This window comes from Microtus pennsylvanicus, chromosome 4, assembly GCF_037038515.1.
Source record: "Microtus pennsylvanicus isolate mMicPen1 chromosome 4, mMicPen1.hap1, whole genome shotgun sequence".
Taxonomy (NCBI): Eukaryota; Metazoa; Chordata; class Mammalia; order Rodentia; family Cricetidae; genus Microtus; species Microtus pennsylvanicus.
The window spans coordinates 49,883,359-49,901,650 of record NC_134582.1 but is presented as its reverse complement, the minus strand read 5'-3'; the positions used below and the strand labels follow the sequence as shown (position 1 = coordinate 49,901,650).

The window sequence follows — 18,292 nt, the reverse complement described above, 5'->3', positions numbered from 1 at the left end:
TTGCTTACATAACTAACTCTTTAAGCACTGGCCCATCTTCTCTATCCTGTGTTTTGAGAGTGAGTCTCTCATTGGTCTGACAGACCAGGCTGACGGGGATCCTCTGTCTTAGCCCCTGCAGTGCTAGAATTACAAGTGTTCCACCATGCCTGTCTTTTTGTGTGTGTCCTAGGGCTTGAACTTAGGTCATCATGTTCGCAAGACAACCACCACTTTACAAACTGAGCTATTTCTCCAACCCGCCTTACCTTTTAACCAAGGGACCAGGGCAATGGGCTCGGGCTCTTGCGGAATCCTGAAGAACTGCAACCAAGCTGCTGGAGGGAGCTTGGTCTATGAGCTGTGGGTTTAGCTGGTGTCTCTTCCTGAGGAAGGCTAAGTGTGAGCTCAAGAGAGTCACAGAGGTTTGTGTGGGCACATGTGGAGGGGCTGGGCAGGGTGGGGACCAGGTGGGCTGATGTAGGTAGAAACAATCCTACCTAGGTTAGTATCTAGACGAGGGGACGGGAATGGAACCAGCCATGACTCCAAGGTTGGGTTCTGTGACCCTGATCCTTATGTACCCACTTCCTGCCATCTCTGGGTACCTCACTGCTCCACGTATCACCCCATCTTGGGGGATGGTATCATTTCTCTAATTGCTCAAACCTGGACCCCCCACATCTTATCCTACCATATTTGATCATTGTCACCATTTCCTGTCTGACCACTGCAGTCTTGCCCAAATGGATCCCCTGCCCTACCCTTTTGAAGAATGTCCCCGTGTGGCATGGAAGTCATGAGAGAATGGAAGTCAATCAAAATCCGTTTTGATGGCTGGGAAGATGGCTCAGTTGGTACAGCGTTTACTATACAGGCATGAGGACCCGAGTTCCATTCCAGAACTTAATACTCACCGAGTACTAGCCCGAACTGTGGTTGGGGGAAGCCCTTCTACCCCGGGTACAGAGGTGTGGGCTCTACCCTGTGAGTTTCCATCCCTTTCAGTCCCTCCAGCTTTCCTTCACTCTGATTTGGGGTCCTTCTTCCCATGTCTCTTGAGGTCCGGCTCCTCGATGTCTTCATGCCTCATGCCATCTTCCTACCTGCTCAGAGGCAGCTGGAGAGCGTGGCGGAGGTCCCTGCTGGGGAGGGAGTGTATGCGCAGCTGTGTCATTTCATATCTGGGTATGAGTGCTTGGCATTGTGCTGCTCTGGGGGGAGGGACTGTCTGAGGGCTGGGGAATGTTCTGGTCTTCCAGGGCTGGGATGGAACTCTGTCTCTGGCTTCTTCCCAGGGGCAGCGTCCCACATACTTAGGTCGCTCTGGAAGGTAGAAGGTAGAGCTAGTGGCCAGCCCACCAGTGCCACTCAGCCGGAAGCACCCCGGGTTGTTCCTGGCCATGATCTTCTCCGTCCTAGATTTGCTTTCGGAGACTGAGCCCCTGTGTGGGAACTTGGGCTGCTCCTCTTTGCTAGTCCCACAGCTGGGGCAGGTGTAGGGCCTTGGTCCAGCAGCCCGCAGCCTTCCTGAGAGGCCACCCCCAGCTCTGGCCTCGCTCTCTTTGGTTGTTCTCCTTCCTGTGGTGGGGGTAAGACACAGCAACAGCTCTGCTTTGATCGGTTCTGCAGGCCTGAACTGTCTGTAGCAGGCTCAGTTGCTTTCCCTGGGGCCACTCTGAAGAGATGGAGCGTGCATTAGTTAAATACCTGGTTAAAGCAGCTTCAGGAAGGAAGGGGTGATGTATCCATCATGGTGGGAAAGGCATGACATCATACGGTGAAACAGCTGGCCGCATTGTGTCTGCAGTCAAGAAGCAGAGAGAAATGAACGCTGGTGCTCCGCTCCCCTTCTCCTTTTTAGTCACCCCAGGACCCCACTCCCCACCCACATCCCCCCTTATGGAATGGTGCTTCCTGTATCCTAGGCAGATCTTCCTATCTTCATCAATCCTTCACAGCCACATACAGCCAATATGAGTCATCACAAAGTGCTTAGGCCTCAGCATCTGGACTCGGTGTCCAAGGAGAGATTGGCAGAGCTCACCTGAGCTTGGTAAGATGAGAAGCTACCCCTTGAGCAATGACCTGTGCGTGTGACAAGAGCCACATCCAGGGGCCACCTGGTAATGAGGCTGTAGTCCTGGCCTGTGCCACCCTCTTTGATGTGCCTCGGTTTCCTTTCTCACAAAATGGCTGCCATGGCCTGCTCGTTCCAGAAAGGAAGAGTGGAAGCTGTGGTTGGAGGCGTCTCAAATGGCAGCATAGACCAAGGAGAGGCTGGCCAGGCCTTGAGCATCCTTGAGGCAGGGCCCCCTGTTGGAGGAATGTGATCTCTATGGGAGCCCATCACACTCAGCACTGGCCAGAGCTGCCTGCAGGTGCTGATGGCTCTGGGTGGCTGCTGGCCCTGCTCTGTCTCTTTTCCCACATTGACAGATCTGAGCAGCACTGGCTTGTGACCACAGATCTGGCCTGTTCTGCTTAGCAATGTGGCCAATGGTGTCGTTGCTTGCTTCCTTTTTATTACTTAAAAATTATTGTTACTATTATTATTGTGCGTGCATGCATATTTTTTTTTTGTGTGTGTGTATGTGTGTGTGTGGGGGAGGCTCTTCTCTCCTACCATAGGGTCTGAGGATCAGACTCTGGTCCTCAGGTAAGTACTGTAAGAGGCTCTTTCCACCAAGCCATCTGGTCTACCCTGGCCTGAAGGGAGGGTGCTTTAGTTACTCCTGTCATCGCTATGGTCAAATCCTGACAAGGAAGGGTTTGTTTCAGCTTACAGTTTGAGGAGACACAGTCCCTTACGGCAGGAGCACGAGGCAGCTGGTCACATGGCTTCCAAAATCAGGAAGCAAGGAGAGACCAGAGCTGGGGCTCAGCTCCTTTTCTCTTAAGTTCGGCCCTTCAGCCTGTGGGATGGGGCTGCCCACTGGGTGTTCCCACCCAGTCTAGAAACTCACAGACACATCCAGAGGTTCATCTCCTAGGCTGTTCTATATCCTGTCAAGTCGACAATACTAACTACCATAGAGGGCAATACTCAGACATTTGAGGCGCAAGGGAGCAAGGATTCCCAGTAGCAGTGATAAACTCACAGGGAAGAAAGCACTGATTCTGGGGTAGAGACAGGGCAGGACAGGCAGGGCCTGGAGCATTTTGCTGTACTAGACAGAAGTGCCGGAAGATAAATGGGGCTATGTCGGGAGGTTCCCCTAGCCACATTTGGGACATTTGAGCGTGAAAGAATAATGATGGGAACAGATCTGACACAGTGAACACAAAGTGACAGCATGGGTTTCTGGCGCTAGCCTTCCCGCTGCCTTGCAGAGGTGAGCAGGGAAGCTCTTCACAGAAAGCCAGGGCACATGACGAGGGTGGAGGAGGGGGTGGGCCAGGCCGTGGGAACTAGTGCACCTCAGGCTTCCCTGTGCATGGAACTCGGGGCGGGGCTACATGGGGGGCACCTGAAGCTAACTCAGCAGGATTAGATGGATCCTGGCGTTCCTTTCCTTCATCACGCTCTTGGCTGATAGTTACGTAGCTTGTCCACAGGCCTCCTGTGCTGACTAATTTTGCATCAACTTGACATGGCTGTAGACATTTGGAAAGAGGGAATCTCAAATGAGGAAATGTTCCCACCAGATTGGCTTGTTGGCAAGCCTGTGGGGCAATTTTTTAAAATTGATGATTGGTGTGGGAGGTCCCAGCTCACTGTGTGCCACCCCTGAGCAGTAAGTAGTTCCAGATGCTTTAAGAAAGCAGGCTGAGCAAGCCATGAGGAACAAGCCCATAAGCAGCATCCCTCAATGGCTTTTGCTTCAGTTCCTGCTTTGAGTTCCTGTCCAGACTTTTTTTTCAGTTATAGACCATGATATCGAACTGTAATCGAATTAAAGTCTTCCCACCCTAAGTTGCTTTTGATTATAGCATTTTATTACAGCGATAAAACACCTCACTTTGATCACCAGAGTTGTGTGTGTGTGTTTGTGTTTATGTGTGTGTGTGTGAGTGTGTGTGTAGGCCAACATTATTATTTCCCTCAGTTGCTTTCCACCTTATTTTGTAAGCCAGGCTCACTCCTTGAACCTGGGGGTCACAGATTCTGCTACTCCGGCTCTGTAGCTGGCCCCAAACCCCAGGAATCCATCTGTCTCTGCCTCCCCAGTGCTGGGATCATAGACATGCCCTATTACACCTTGCATTTTATATGTGGCTGCTATGGATCTGACCTTGGGTCCTCATGCATGTGTTTGATCCCATAAAATTGGATGTAGTGGACACACCTGTATTCCTAGTGCTTGGGAGGTAGAGGTACGAGGATCACAAGTTCAGAGTTATTCTTGGCTGTGTAGTGAGTTTGAGGCCAACCTGGGCTACCTGAGACCCTGTCTCAAAGGGGGAAAACAAACAAACAGAAACACCAAAGGGCCCATGTGGCAAGTGGGAAGGAAGGATTGCCTGGTGAGTATGGAGGGAAGTGCAGGAGTGGTTGGTGTCTGTTCAGCTTTCTGCAAGGCCTTCCTTCCTTCCTTCCTTCCTTCCTTCCTTCCTTCCTTCCTTCCTTCCTTCCTTCCTTCCTTCCTTCCCTCCTTCCTTTCTTTTTCTTTGTTTTGTTTTCCAAGACATGGTTTCTCTCTAGCTTTGGAACCTGTTCTGAAACTCACTCTGTAGACCAAGCTGGCCTCAAACTCACAGAGAATCACCTGCTTCTGCCTCTCCAGTGCTGGGATTAAAAGTGTGTGCCACCACCGTCGGGTTTTAGGTCTATTCTTTCAAAATGAGAATGAGAGAGAGCTATGGAAGGCTGGTGTGGAGCATGGGCTTCGACCCTCTCTTCCGATCAGCCTTTTTGAGTACGGGGCAGAGGAACACAGGGGAAGGCAGCCCCTGTGTTCTGAACCAAAGCTCTTAGCTTGACTGATCCCAGCTGTCTTCTGTGTGTGCGAGTGTGCCTGTGTGTACGCGCGTGTATGTGTGTGCACGCACACATGTGCAGGTGTGTGTGATGCTCAAGGTGTAGAGGTGAGGAAGGACCCACAGGAGAATACCCCAGAGTATCAGGGAATCAGTCTAAAACTCAGGGATGGAGAGACCTTTGACCTGATTCTGGGGTCCCTTCCTCATTTTTGCCTCTACAGGGGAAACCTGTCTGGTTTCTCACAGGGCCTTTGCTGCCTTCCTGTCAGCCCCAGTGTGAGTTTGTGAGGGCGAGGGCGTTAGACTGTGCATCCTGTCTCTGCGGTCCCCAACCACAGCCTGCGCTGGGAAGAAGAAGTTCAGTGGGGAGGATGGGGAGACGCCCTCCTCACGGGGTGAAGCTTCACTCGGAGCCACTTTCTTGCCGCGGCTACAGCTCAGATGCGCCCGGAGGAGATGATGAGGAAGGTGAAGGCCTGGTGGCTTTTTGAGGGTCTTGGCACTGGAGTAGTGGGTCCTGGGAGGGGAGGTGAATGAGTGCATGCTCTTGTGCCTGTGTGTTAGGGTGCTGGCAAAACCGGGTGAGTAGTGGGTGGGGTCCAGTGTCTGCTTCCCATAGCGGGTGGAACCGCAGAGAACTTCAGTTTTTCTGCCTGGCCTGGGCTTTCCAGCTTCCCTTCATTTTTCCTTCTGGGCTTCTGGATTTGGCCCTGGGTTCTGGAATGTGCTTATTCCTACCTATTCTGTGAACGTGTGTGTGTGTGTGTGTGTGTGTGTGTGTGTGTGTGTGTGCTCTACCTCCACTCACCAGGCTTCCCAGTGTGGGATATCGGAAATGATCTGACCCGAGTTCAAAGAAGCCTGCCCTGGGGGCTTAGCCCTCCTCCCTCTGGGATGGTGGTCATGCATTGGCATGGGGCCATAGCACTTTTGTAGGGGTTCTTGCGTGTGTGTGTGTATGTGTGTGTGTGTGTGTGTGTGTGTGTGTGTGTGTGTTGGAGAGTTTGGCAGAATGCCTTATATACTCGGGCATGGTTGAGCCCAGAACCTCTGTACTTATGGTAGGTCACGAGGAAGGCCGCATTGGACGTTGGGGGGCTTAGGGAGGACTTCCTCCCTTCCTGGAGGCACAGGTGGCTCCAACAGGCACTGACCTATGCCCGACACCTCATCTCAGCCTTCCTAGGGGAATGGCTGTCTCATTTGTCCGCTGCATGGGGCTCCGCAGCTGGGGGTTGCGGAAGGAGGTCTGAAGCCATCTGCTGAGGTGTGCAGGCAGCCGCTGACAGATACTCCAGCTCTGCTCACATCTGGCCAAGAGCTGAGGATGTGAGGAAAGGAAGCTCTGATAGGAGGTGACATTGAGTGGCATTGATAAGGCTTCCTGGACTGCTGGCTCTGGGCCTGCTGAGTGACCTCCTGGCAAGCATATACACACGGAGGTGTGGCCAGTGCGAGCCTTAGCCTTTGTTCCACTTGAAAGGCTCCTCTTTGTTCTTTATGAGTGTGTGCTCCTGTCGGTGATACCAAGGTCTGGGGCCTCCTTTCCTTATAGGTGTGAATTAGAATCTAGGTGACACCTAACAGGATTCCCAGGTGTGTCTGTCCTACAATAAGGAGTTGAACCAGGAACCCCTAGGTAGTGGTAGAGATAGACAGCTCATTACAGAGAGGAAAGAGGGGGCTGGGAGGTGCAGCCAAGGTGAAGCGGCTAAGCGCTTGCTAACCCGAGTGTGGTGGTGACCTGAGCTCAGATCACTGGAAACCATGCACACAGCCCGTGCCTGCAATACCAGCATGCTATGGCTAGAGCAGAGGTGGAAACTGGAAGGTTTTTGGAAGTTCCTGGGCTAGTTTAGCATCCAGACATGGTGTAAGTCAGGTCCTTAGGACTTGCAGGGCCAGTGGTTTAGCCACTGAGCCATTTCCCCAGCCTCTCACATGTCTGTCTGATGCTTCTGGAACCTTCTTCTCTGCTCTAGTCTCCTACTTCTCCTGTTGGGTATAGAACTCTGGATATCCGGGTGCCACTGAGGCCACTGTCACTCCTCCCTTCTCATCCTTCACGGCTCAGCTTAATCTCATGTGTTTCTCCTCTTCTGGTTCAGGTTGCTGTAGATACTGAGGACCACTGCCCTGTGTCTGTGAGCTCAGCACAGGAGACGCCAATGACAGGGATGAATGGGCTCTGTGTGTGTGTGTGTGTGTGTGTGTGGCATGTGTGTGTATGTGGTGTGTGTGTGTGTAAACATATGTCTCTTGGTGAGAGCACTGTTAGACCTAAAGTGAGTATCTTGTGCTCCTGGCCCAGAATGGCGTGGCTGAGCAACATTCATGTTAGGGAACTGATTGGGCACTAATACTGGTCAGGAAGGCCTCCCTCAGTGGCCGGGGTGGGATGCGGTGCCCAGTGTGGGTGGTATAGATAGGAATCTGCAGTGGTCTTTTGTCTTCTCTCCTCCTGTGAGTCCCTACAGAGTTTACACTCACGAAGCAGCCGTGCAGTCGGATTATATATATGAACGATACAAGAAGAATTTGATGTTCCATCATTTTGTGTTAGTCTGTATCCATAGCTATACACCACTGCATATCGCTTGCTGGCCCTGAACTTGATGCACCCAGTAGCCACAAGGTCTCATTGACTCAGATCTCTGCAGTGGGGTACTTGGGTGAGGTGGGACCTGAAGGGGCTGCTTCCCTGATCCTAGGTGTGGACCCTAGTTGCTGCATTGTCCCTTAAACCACTGCAGAGGTGAAAGTTTACCAAGTTGTTGGTCAGGTCTCCCCTTCTTATCTCTCTTCCCATCCTGTGACCTCTAGTGACCTGGAGCCAGTAGATATCCTGCTCCCCTATAATATACTCGTCCCTTGTCTCTCCTCTGCCTGAGCTGCCACCGCCCCCCACGAGTCTGGTCTTTTCTGCCCCACTCCCTCGCTCACACATCCGAGTCACTTGTGTGGCTTTAGCAGCGATGTAGAGCATCATATTGCTGGGATGATTGAGAAAGAAAATATTCTAGTCGGCTTGCTGTTACTATAACCAATACAGGAGACAGCCAGTTTTTAAGAAGGAAAGATTTAGCCAGGTGTGATGGTGCACGCCTTTAATCCCAGCACTCAGGAGGTAGAGGCAGGAGGATCTCTGTGAGTTCGAGGCCAGCCTGGTTTACAAGAGCTAGTTCCAGGACAGGCTCTAAAGCTACGGAGAATCCCTGTCTCGAAAAACCAAAAAAAAAAAAAAAAAAAAAAAAAAAAAAAAAAAAAAAGAGGAAATGAAAAGATTTGTTCATAGTTGAGATATTTTAGTCCATGGTTGATGTGCTTTTTTTGAGTGCAGCTTGACAAGAAACTGACATGAGGGATTCGGACTGGGTGTACTGGGGCTCCTGGGACAGTGAAGGTCCACGGGGGTCAGTGGGGGTGGGAAGGGCCTCGCTGAGGCCCCGAGTAGGCCAAGTGTCCTTTCCAGGCAGCACAGCCTATCTCAGGGACGTCAAAGGGAGGTGTGTATCAGAATGTTCTGGTGTTCCCAGAGGCAGATGCATCTGGGCTCCGTGATCACTGGACTGTCTGCCCCCCTGCCCCTTGTCTCTTTTCTCTCCCCTTTTCATCCTGGAGAGCTCTGGGGTTGGAGAGAGCAAGCCTATGGAGAAAGTGGGGTGCCCTGTCGGGCAGGCCCTCTGCTCAGGGCTTCCTCTCAGCTCTTTGACCGAACTTCTCTCCTAATCTTGGGTTTACCTCTCCTGCCTCCTAACACCACACCTCTGTCCTATGCCTCATCTCCCCAGCACTGATGAGGCAGGCCAGAGGCAGGCCACTTTGGAGATTTCTAGTTGGGAGTGGACCATCATTTTGGGCATGTGTGAGTGTGCGCGCACGTGTGTGTGTGTGTGTGTGTGTGTGTGTTGTGTAAATATGTGGGTAGGTGGAAGACTGTAAGAGATAGTATGGTTGGGCTCAGTGTTGCCCATGTCACCGCTAATAGTTTACTCAGATAGGAAGCTGATTCTAAGTGACTTTGGGCAGGCCCGGCAGCCCTTCCTACCGTCTCTGGTCTGTTGTAGTCTGTTCTTTGCCTACCCTGGGCCTCCCTGCAGTGTCATGAGCCTGGTGTCAGGCAGCCGTGTCATTGAGTATGTGAGGACACTCTGGTCCCTTTCCTGCTCAGCCCACTTTGAGTGGGTGGGGCTCCCAGCAGCTCAGTGAGATCAGTAGGGAGGGGTATCTAGTCTTCTGCTGTCTCTGAAGCTTTCTCTTCGGTGATGTCATGACGGCCCGTCTGAGATTCCCTTTCCTGGCTGTCGGTAGAACTTTGGAAAGAAGGTAAGGAGCCCCAAGTGCCTCCGTCTTACCATTTTCATCGACTCTTCGCTGGTATGATACAGGCAGTGTAATGTAAAAGAACATGTTTTGGGGTCAGGGCGATGGCTCAGTTGGTGGAGTGGATGCTGTATAAATCTAAGGACCTGAGTTCAGATCCTCAGCACCCATAGAAAAGCTGGATAAGGTAGTGCATGTCTGTAGCCCCAGGGCTGGGGGAGCAGAGATAGGCAGAGCCTTAGAACTCATTGGCCAGTCTAGTCTAGTCAAAGTGGTAACTACAGGTTTAGTCTCAAAAATAAGGTGGAGAGTGACTGACAGCTGATACTGACTTTTGACCCTTGCATGCATGTGCACACATTTGCACGCATCCTGTGAACAAGGACACAAAGGGCATATACCATACATAAAGGAAGGAAGGAAGGAGGGAAGGAGGAGCCAGAAAAAAAATTTCAGTCAGTTTGCTGATTCTGTAACAAATACTTTAGACAAGCTTGCTTGCCGGTGCCCCTCCTCCCGCCCTACCTCCATTCACGGGGGATTCTGCCTCTGGTTAGTTCCTTTTTCTGGACCCTCTCAGCCCCCCATCTAGTCCATCTACATTCCCTTGTGTCAGAAACACCCAGAAACACCCCCAGTGCTGCCAGGGACCCACAGTAGCCACACTGAGCACTGGGTAGCGATTTTCACTACCCTTCTGGTTTCCTGTTATGCTCTGTCCAGACCTAACCAGAGTCCTTCCCATAGCACCCTATTTGCAGAAGCCCTTCCTCCCCTCCCTACTCCATTCACTGGAGACTTTCTTTTGATGCAGGCCCAGAATCCCCCTAGTCCTTTCGTCCCTGTCTCTCCAGCCTTACTCTTTGTCCTCCTGCAGCTTACTTGCAGGAGCCCCTCCTCACACCCACTCTACTCCCTGGGACCCTATTGGTGTGGACCCTGTCTTCCTAAGTCTTTCACACAGCCCCTCTCAGCCTTTCCTCCTAGCCTGTTTGCATTCCTTTCTGTCACCCCACTGACCTGCAGAAGCACCCTCTACCAGGGCCTCCACAGCTACTGCGTTTACCTAAGATCCAGAGAGGGCAACAGACACCAAAGAACAAAACAGCCATGCAACGAAGCCAAGACTATGATATCAACACCTAGAAACACCCAGATCATTATGACTCTATATGTCTAGACCCCAGTACAGAAACACAAAGATGAACAGCCAAGACAAATGCCTGTACCAGAACCCTATTAGAGTAGGCTGTGAGAAATGCAGCCAGTTGATGCACCAGACAGGGACTTCAGAATAGCAGTTATGAATGTGTTCAAGGTCCTTAAAGAGGATACAAATAATCCCTTAATGAAGATCAGGAGAACACAAAGAAGTAATGAATTGAATGAAATAATGAAAACAGTTCAAGACATGAAAGTAGAAATCGATTCACTAAAGAAAATCGAAACAGAAACAAAACAGGAAATGAAAATTTTAGAATGTCAAACAAAAACCCCAGAGGCAGGCCTCACCAACAGACTATAAGAGATGGAAGACAAAACCTCAGGCGTTGAAGACCAGGTAGAAGAAATGAATACCTCAGTCAAAAAAAATGTTGAATGTCAAAAGATCCAGGTACAAAGCATCCAGGAAATCTGGGACACCATGAAAAGATCAAATCTAAGAGTAAGAGAAATAGAGGAAGGAGAAACCCAGGCCAAATACAGAAAATATTATAAAAGAAAATTTCCCCAACCTAGAGAAGGCAGGTGCTTATCAAGGCGTCAGAAGCATATAGCACACCAAATAGAAAAGGCCAGAAGAGAAATCCGTATAGCACGTAATAGTCAAAATGTTAAACATACAGAACACAAAAAAATATTAAAAGCTGCATGTGGAGAAGACAAAATAACATACAACGGCAGGCCCAGTAGACTAACACCTGGCTTCTCAATGGAGACTCTGAAAGCCAGAAGGGCCAGTGTTCTACACTCTGAGAGACCACAGATGCTAGCCCAGAGTACTGTACCCACCAAAGCTATTGACCATAATTGATGGACAAAGAAAGACAGTCCACAATAAAACAAATTTAAACAGTTTCTATCTACTAATCCAGCTTTGCAGATGCCTTTAGAAGGAAAAATTCACTCTGAAGAGGCTAACCACACCCAAGAAGACCCAAGGAATAAATAATACCAGAACAGTACATTAAAAGAGGGAGAAAAAAAAACCCTACACCAGAACAATAAAATAAAATCAGTAAATGCTGTTCATTGGTAACTCGCAATATTAATCATCTAAATTCCCCAGTAAGATACAGATTAACATATTGGATTAGAGGTCAAGATCTGTCTTTCTTCTGCATCCAAGAAACACACCTCACCATCATCTCAGGTAAAAAGGATGGGAAAAGTTACTCCAAGCAAATGAACCCAAGGAGCAAACAGGTGTCGCCATTTTTATATCTGACAAATCAGATTTCAAACCAATACTAATCAGAGGAGGTAGGGAAGGACACTAAATGTTCATCAAATGAAAAATCAACCAAGAGGATATTGCAATCCTAAACATTTATTTATACATCAAACACACGAACATGCAAGCTCATAAAAAAACACTACAGCTAAAACCATGTATCAACCCTCACACAGTGATAGTGGATGACTTCAGTAACCCACTCTCACCAATGGACAGGTCATCCAGACAAAAACTAAACAGAGAAACACTGGAGCCAACAGATGTTATGAACAAAATGAACCTAATAGATATTTATAGAACATTTCACCCAGGCATGCCACACACAAAATCCCTTCTCTGCACCTCCTGGAACTTTCTACAAAGCTGACCACATACTTGGACACAAAGCAAGTCTCAACAGATTCAAGAAAATGAAATAACCCCCTGCATTCCCACCTGACCACCATGGATTAAAGCTGGATATCAACAACCACAGAAAGCTTACAAACTCATGGAAACTAAAGAATTCTCTACTAAAGGAAACATGAGACAAGACAGAAATTAAGGGGGACATGTTAAAACTTTTTAGAATGGAATGAAAATGAAAACACAAAATAACCAAACTTATAGGACACAGTGAAGACTGTTCATAGAAAAATTCAAGTTGTTCATAGACAAGAGACAAGTCCATAGCATTAAATACCTACATTGAAAAAATTGGATAGATTCCATATTAACAACTTAATAGTACACCTGAGAGATCTAAAACAAAAAGAAGATCTTACACCCAAAAGGAGTGGATGATAAGAAAGCAAAATCAATACAAAGAATCAATAAAATGGAGAGTTGGTTCTTTGAGAAAAATCAATAAAATTGCTAAACCATTAGCCAAGTTAACTAAAATATGGAGAAAGAAGATCCAAATTAACACAATTAGGGACAAAATGGGGCATAACAACCGATACCAAAGAAATCCAGAGAATCAAAAGGACACACTTTAAAAATCTGGAAAACCGAAAAGAAATGGATAAATTTCTTGATATACAACTCACCAAAGTTAAACTAAAATCAGATAAACACGTGTAGCTCCCAGTGAAAGAGAAACTGCAATTAAGAGTTTCTCCAACCAAAAACAGCCCAGGGCAAGAGTGGACTCAGCATAGAATTCTATCAGACCTTCCAAGAAGAATTAACATCACCACTTCTCAAATTATTCCACAAAACAGAAACAGAAGGAACATTGCCTAATTCTTTTTATGAAGATACCGTTATACTAATACCTAAACCAAAGACCCAACAAAGAAAAGAAAAGACTAGCAAATTTCTCTTATGAACATAGATGCAAATTTTCACAATAAATACTTTCAAATAGAATTTAAGAACACATACAAAGATTATCCATCATGGCCAGAAACTGATGGTAAGGTGCTGTTGCTAAAGACTGCACTTGCTATCTCGTTGAACACAGAAATCGAAGTGGTACCTAACTAGAGCCTTCACCTCCACTGCCTAGTGTCCATGGTACTGGAAGGTACTCTGCACACTACCAATGGAGAAAGGTAATCATCAACCCAGCTATAAACCATGCGACCTACTATGGTGACCTGCCTGTGAGATAGGCTGGTGCATTAGTGGCTCAAACGTTATGTGAGTGAGTAACCACTCTCTGATTAGACTTTAGCTCCACTCAGGGAGATAGAACCCATGTCTGGCACTGCTCAGGTAGCCAAGAATCTGAAACTGTATAGACCATGGACCTAAGATAAAACCAAGTATTACTGTTTTACTAAAGGAAAGTAGTGAAAAAATGACTACTTAAAGCATTCTGCCACACCCATAGATCTGTTCTTTGTCCAGCCATCATCAGAGATGGAACTAATACAGACATCCACAACCAGACAGTGTGCGGAGAGTGAGAGATACTGAAGCTCTCCGTCCTACGTCAGACATCTTCATCAAGTTCTCCCCTCTGGGATCAGGGATCTATGGAGGGGAATGAGGGATCTATGGAGAAGAGGAGGCAAAAGATTGTGAGAACCAGAGATGACTCCATGAAAACAGTGTCCTCCAGACACAGCAGGACTGATGTGCACAGGGGCCCTTAGATACTGCGGCAGCATGCCAAGCGCAGGGAAGGGGATGTGGACAAGGGCTGCCATTCCTAACAAGAAGCAGTCTGCAATTGATACCCATCTTCAGTGGAGTCTCACTGGGAATGTTAACCACACTTTGGAATAGACCCCATGCCTAGCAATAGATCAGCAAGCAAACTCTGTGGTCTTCTCGTATACTTTTTTTTGTCCCATATTGTTTAGTTTGTGGGTGTCTTGTTGGTCTTTGCTTGTATATTTAGATACCTGATTTGTGTGTATATGTGTGTTTGTTTGTTTTTGTTTTTGAAGGAGAGAAAAAGAAAGTGTTAAACTAGGTGGGTAGGGAGGTGGAAGGTTCTTGGGGGAGTTGGGGGAGAGGAAATCTGATCAGAATATATTATATGAAAAATTGTTTTTCAATGAAAAAGAGGCAAACAGAAAACAGCACAAAAGAGGACAGGCCTGCTTGGCGCACATGTTAGAGGTTTAGCAGTTAAAATCCTCAGTGGGTTTGACTCATTGCTTTTAGGCCCAGGGCGAGCCTGTATATCATATAAGGGGAGAACACATGGATGAAAAGTTTCTCATCTCGTAGCAACCAGGAAGCAAAAGAAAGAGAAGGGGGCAGAGTCCTGGTCAGCCCTCCAGGAGCATGTTCTTAATGACTGAACTCTCTCCCACTAAACTCTACTTAATGGTTCTACCATATCCCAGTGGAACCATAGGCTTGAGACCAAGTTGACACATGGGCTTTTGGAAGACAGTTATAGGAGAGGTGCTTATCCACACTGATATGTTTAGGGAGGATGTGTGTGCGACTATGTAATACTACAGTTTTATACAGGGAATGAGCACCCATGGAATCTGGTATTGGGACAGAGTCCTGGAGCCAATCATGTGTCAATATTGAGGAGCCCACACAACTAAACCATTCTCAGTAACTGACCTAATCCATTAATAATGACATCCGTTCTTTATCCGCGAAGAAAAAGCCCTCTTGGCCTGGTTACCGTCCATGGGCTCTTACCTGTCCACACTGCCTTGTTAAGATAACACTCTGATCATTGCACAGCGACAGCCCTCATGGTCCCTGTGCCCCATCCTTCGGTGACTGAGCGTCCTTGTTCCAGCCACCGTGCTTCTCAAGCTGATGACCCTCCCTTCTCTCTGTGCCGGCAGGTCCTGCAGAAGCTGGGGAAGGCGGATGAGACTAAGGATGAGCAGTTTGAACAGTGCGTCCAGAATTTCAATAAGCAGCTGGTGAGTACTGGATGTGGAGCAGCGGCTGCCAGGTAGGGGATGGTGAGGACCACACCTGTGGAGTAGGAAAGCCCAGAATGGGGAATGGTGTGGGTGGGTTGGTGAGTTCGGGAAGGACTTCCTGGAGGGGGTTGCTCTGGTCCTGGCTGAGACTATCAGAGAGAAAGGAGGCCAGGTTTTGGGGGAAACTTACAGTGAGAAGCAGGGAAGAGGAAGGCCAAAAGCCTGGTACTGTGGCTAGACTGTGGGAAGCTCACATGTCAAGGCCAGTGGGAGCTAGAGGAACGTCTTGCTAGGAGAGGGGCATCTGAGGCATTTCATGTGGGGGTCCAAGTAGGCTGGATTTGACTTAGGCTTCATCCGGACATGATGAGAGCCCAGCTGTATGGCAGGTTCCAGCTGGTCCTTTGTAGATACCTGGTGTGTATCTCCAGACAGCACTGGAGAGACGCTGTCTCAGCGTTCCCCTTTCCTGTATCAAGCAGTGATCCTCAGAGAAGTAGGGCCAGTTACCCAAGGCCATCCAGCTTTGGAGGTAGATTCAGAGGCCATTTGTTTGGTTCCAAAGCCTGGACACACTTCGAGGGCATCCTTGCAAGGACACGTTCCAGGCTTAATTAAGTAGATAGCCTGGAGGCAATAATTAGATACAAGGAAGAACTTCCCTACTAAAGGGAACACCTTGAACATCCCAAATGGAGATGACCTACACCATCCATGATGGGAGTGGGCAAAGGGCAAGGTAGCAGGAGGGAGGCTGAGCTGAGTCCTGGCCTATCGCCTCTTCAGGATGGTCCCGTGAGAATCTGAGGCCACAAGGATGGGGCAGGATATGGGAGGTGAGCTTAGGGCTCTGCTGGAAACGGGGCAGAGTCGGCCCCAAACTGGTAGACTTCAACCTCATGGTACACTGTCTATAACTGAGGTCTTTGATAGCTTTAAAGGTGCCCATCAAAGCCTCTGCAGCCGCACTGGGACCCAGAAGGGTCTCATTGGCCTGGGCCTGGGATATGGGTGTGAGTGATAGCATTGGTGGGAAAGAGCTGGGGTATGCTGAGAGAGGGCTGAAGCATGCTGAGAGAGGGCTGAAGCATGCTGAGAGAGGGCTGATGCATGCTGAGAGAGGGCTGATGCATGCTGAGAGAGGGCTGAAGCATGCTGAGAGAGGGCTGAAGCATGCTGAGAGAGGGCTGATGCATGCTGAGAGAGGGCTGATGCATGCTGAGAGAGGGCTGAAGCATGCTGAGAGAGGGCTGATGCATGCTGAGAGAGGGCTGATGCATGCTGAGAGAGGGCTGATGCATGCTGAGAGAGGGCTGATGCATGCTGAGAGAGGGCTGATGCATGCTGGGAGAGGGCTGATGCATGCTGGGAGAGGGCTGATGCATGCTGAGAGAGGGCTGATGCATGCTGAGAGAGGGCTGAAGCATGCTGAGAGAGGGCTGATGCATGCTGGGAGAGGGCTGATGCATGCTGGGAGAGGGCTGAAGCATGCTGAGAGAGGGCTGATGCATGCTTAGAGAGGGCTGATGCATGCTGAGAGAGGGCTGATGCATGCTGAGAGAGGGCTGATGCATGCTGAGAGAGGGCTGATGCATGCTGGGAGAGACCAAGGATGATGCTGGGAGAAGGTTGGGAAGCATGTGAGGAGAGGGCTTAAGGATAAGTTACCCTAGTTTACCTGAGATGTCTAATCCAAGAGGTTCTCCAGGGCAGGAATGGGAGCCACCACAACTACTTGTCCCTTGGGCCAGGAATGGGAGGTGTTTCAAGGCCCGAGTAGGTTCCCTGATAGGGGACATTTGCCGCCTTATTTTTGTCACCTGGAAACCCTAAGCCCTGGCCTTTTATTCTGTCTAGCGTAAGGCAGGGGGTTCCTAATCAGTGTTTCCTTCAGGCTCTGAAACCCTTTTGGAGACTGCCGTTACCTGTGCACTTACTGTAGGCCATGCACAGCCTGGTCAGCCTTGAAATGAGCCCCATGTCGTTTTTAATGTTTTTCTCTTGAGACAGAGTCTCTTGTATCCCAGAATGTCCTTGAACTCATTCTGTATCCAAGACTGACCCGGACCCCTCTGCCTTCATCCCCTGAGTGCTGGAATTCTAGGCTTGCTCTACTACACAGTCTATGTGTGCTTGGGATCGAACCCAGGGATTTGTGTATGCTAGGCAAGCACTCTACCCACTGAGCTAACCCCTCGGCTCCAGCTGTTTTCCTTATTGTCAGATGAAGAAACATTGGGTTTTATCGGGCAGTTAAGGCCACATGGTTAGTTTAGGGGGCTTGGAGATTAAAATTAGAACTCTGGGCCTTTAAGTTTCTCCCAAGTTCACCCTGCCCTGAGGACCACCAGATGTGGTGAGCTTGGAGTGAGAATGCTGAAGTCTCTTTAAAGCAGGCTGGGCTGGTGGGGGTGGAGCACAGAGTGGGAGCTGGGGTCCCTGTGGCCTGGCCCAAGAGAGCAGCTTTTCCTATGCTTCCCACAGTGTTTATAGGCATGGGCTTGGGGTTTCTAAGTTATGTGCCAGAACAAGGAATTAGCCCATGGACAGTAACAGAGAACTCCTGAGTGAGGGTGTGGATTAGGGAGCTGGGAAGAGTTAGACGCTCAGTGACACTGCCCTGGGCAGATGCGGGTGGCTATACCTGATGCGCTTTTCCTACGATGCTCTGTTACAGGTCAGCCGTAGTTAGAAAGGGTTTCTTTCTGCTGGTTGACTTCTCTCGATGCTAATCTTCAATGCCTACTTTACAGCCACATCAGGGTCACTCGCGCTCGGTGTCTGCCCCCGAGCAAGCCCTCTCTCGTTACTCCTGGGCGGGTACTGAGGGGCCAGGCCCAGAGTAAAGATACTCATGGAGGTTCACCTGAACTGGGGCTCAGGTTGTCCTGGGCTGGCGTGGTGTCTGACTGCTTAGGGTTAGGGGTAGTGTGGAGAGTGCGGTTTTGCCATCTTCTCTGCATCTCAGTGGCCCTCCCTTGGAGGTCTGGAATAGCTTGGTGTGTGAGGGATAACTCGGCAAGGGGTTGGGGGTGAGGAGTGGATTGCCAACAGCGTGGGGGCTTTTGTCTATTCTTGAGGGAGAGAATCCAGGAGCTGCAGTGAGCTTGGTTCTCCGCCAGCCTACAGACCTGGGATCAGAGCTGGGGGTGTGGGAAGTGAGAGCTACAGTTTCTCCTGTGCCTCTGGCTGACGCCCTCAGCATAGTGAGCTCAACTCTTGGGCGGTTACTGTAAGGCTGACAGTGTGTTCGGTCTTGAGGGCAGTAGGTTTC

General features: G+C 49.3%; 1 protein-coding gene across 13 annotated transcripts in view; it reads left to right on the top strand.

Annotated features, from left to right (window-relative positions):
• Positions 1 to 18,292, top strand: part of Bin1 (bridging integrator 1) — a 59,561-nt gene that overhangs the window by 15,044 nt on the left and 26,225 nt on the right. For 12 of the 13 annotated variants that reach the window (XM_075969055.1, XM_075969053.1, XM_075969048.1 and 9 more), the window contains exon 2: positions 14,935 to 15,015. In XM_075969055.1, the coding sequence (XP_075825170.1) occupies positions 14,935 to 15,015 (81 nt within the window). Of the gene's footprint in view, positions 1 to 5,270; positions 5,371 to 14,934; positions 15,016 to 18,292 lie in introns of those variants that run through there. The other variant, XM_075969045.1, reaches the window with a different exon arrangement.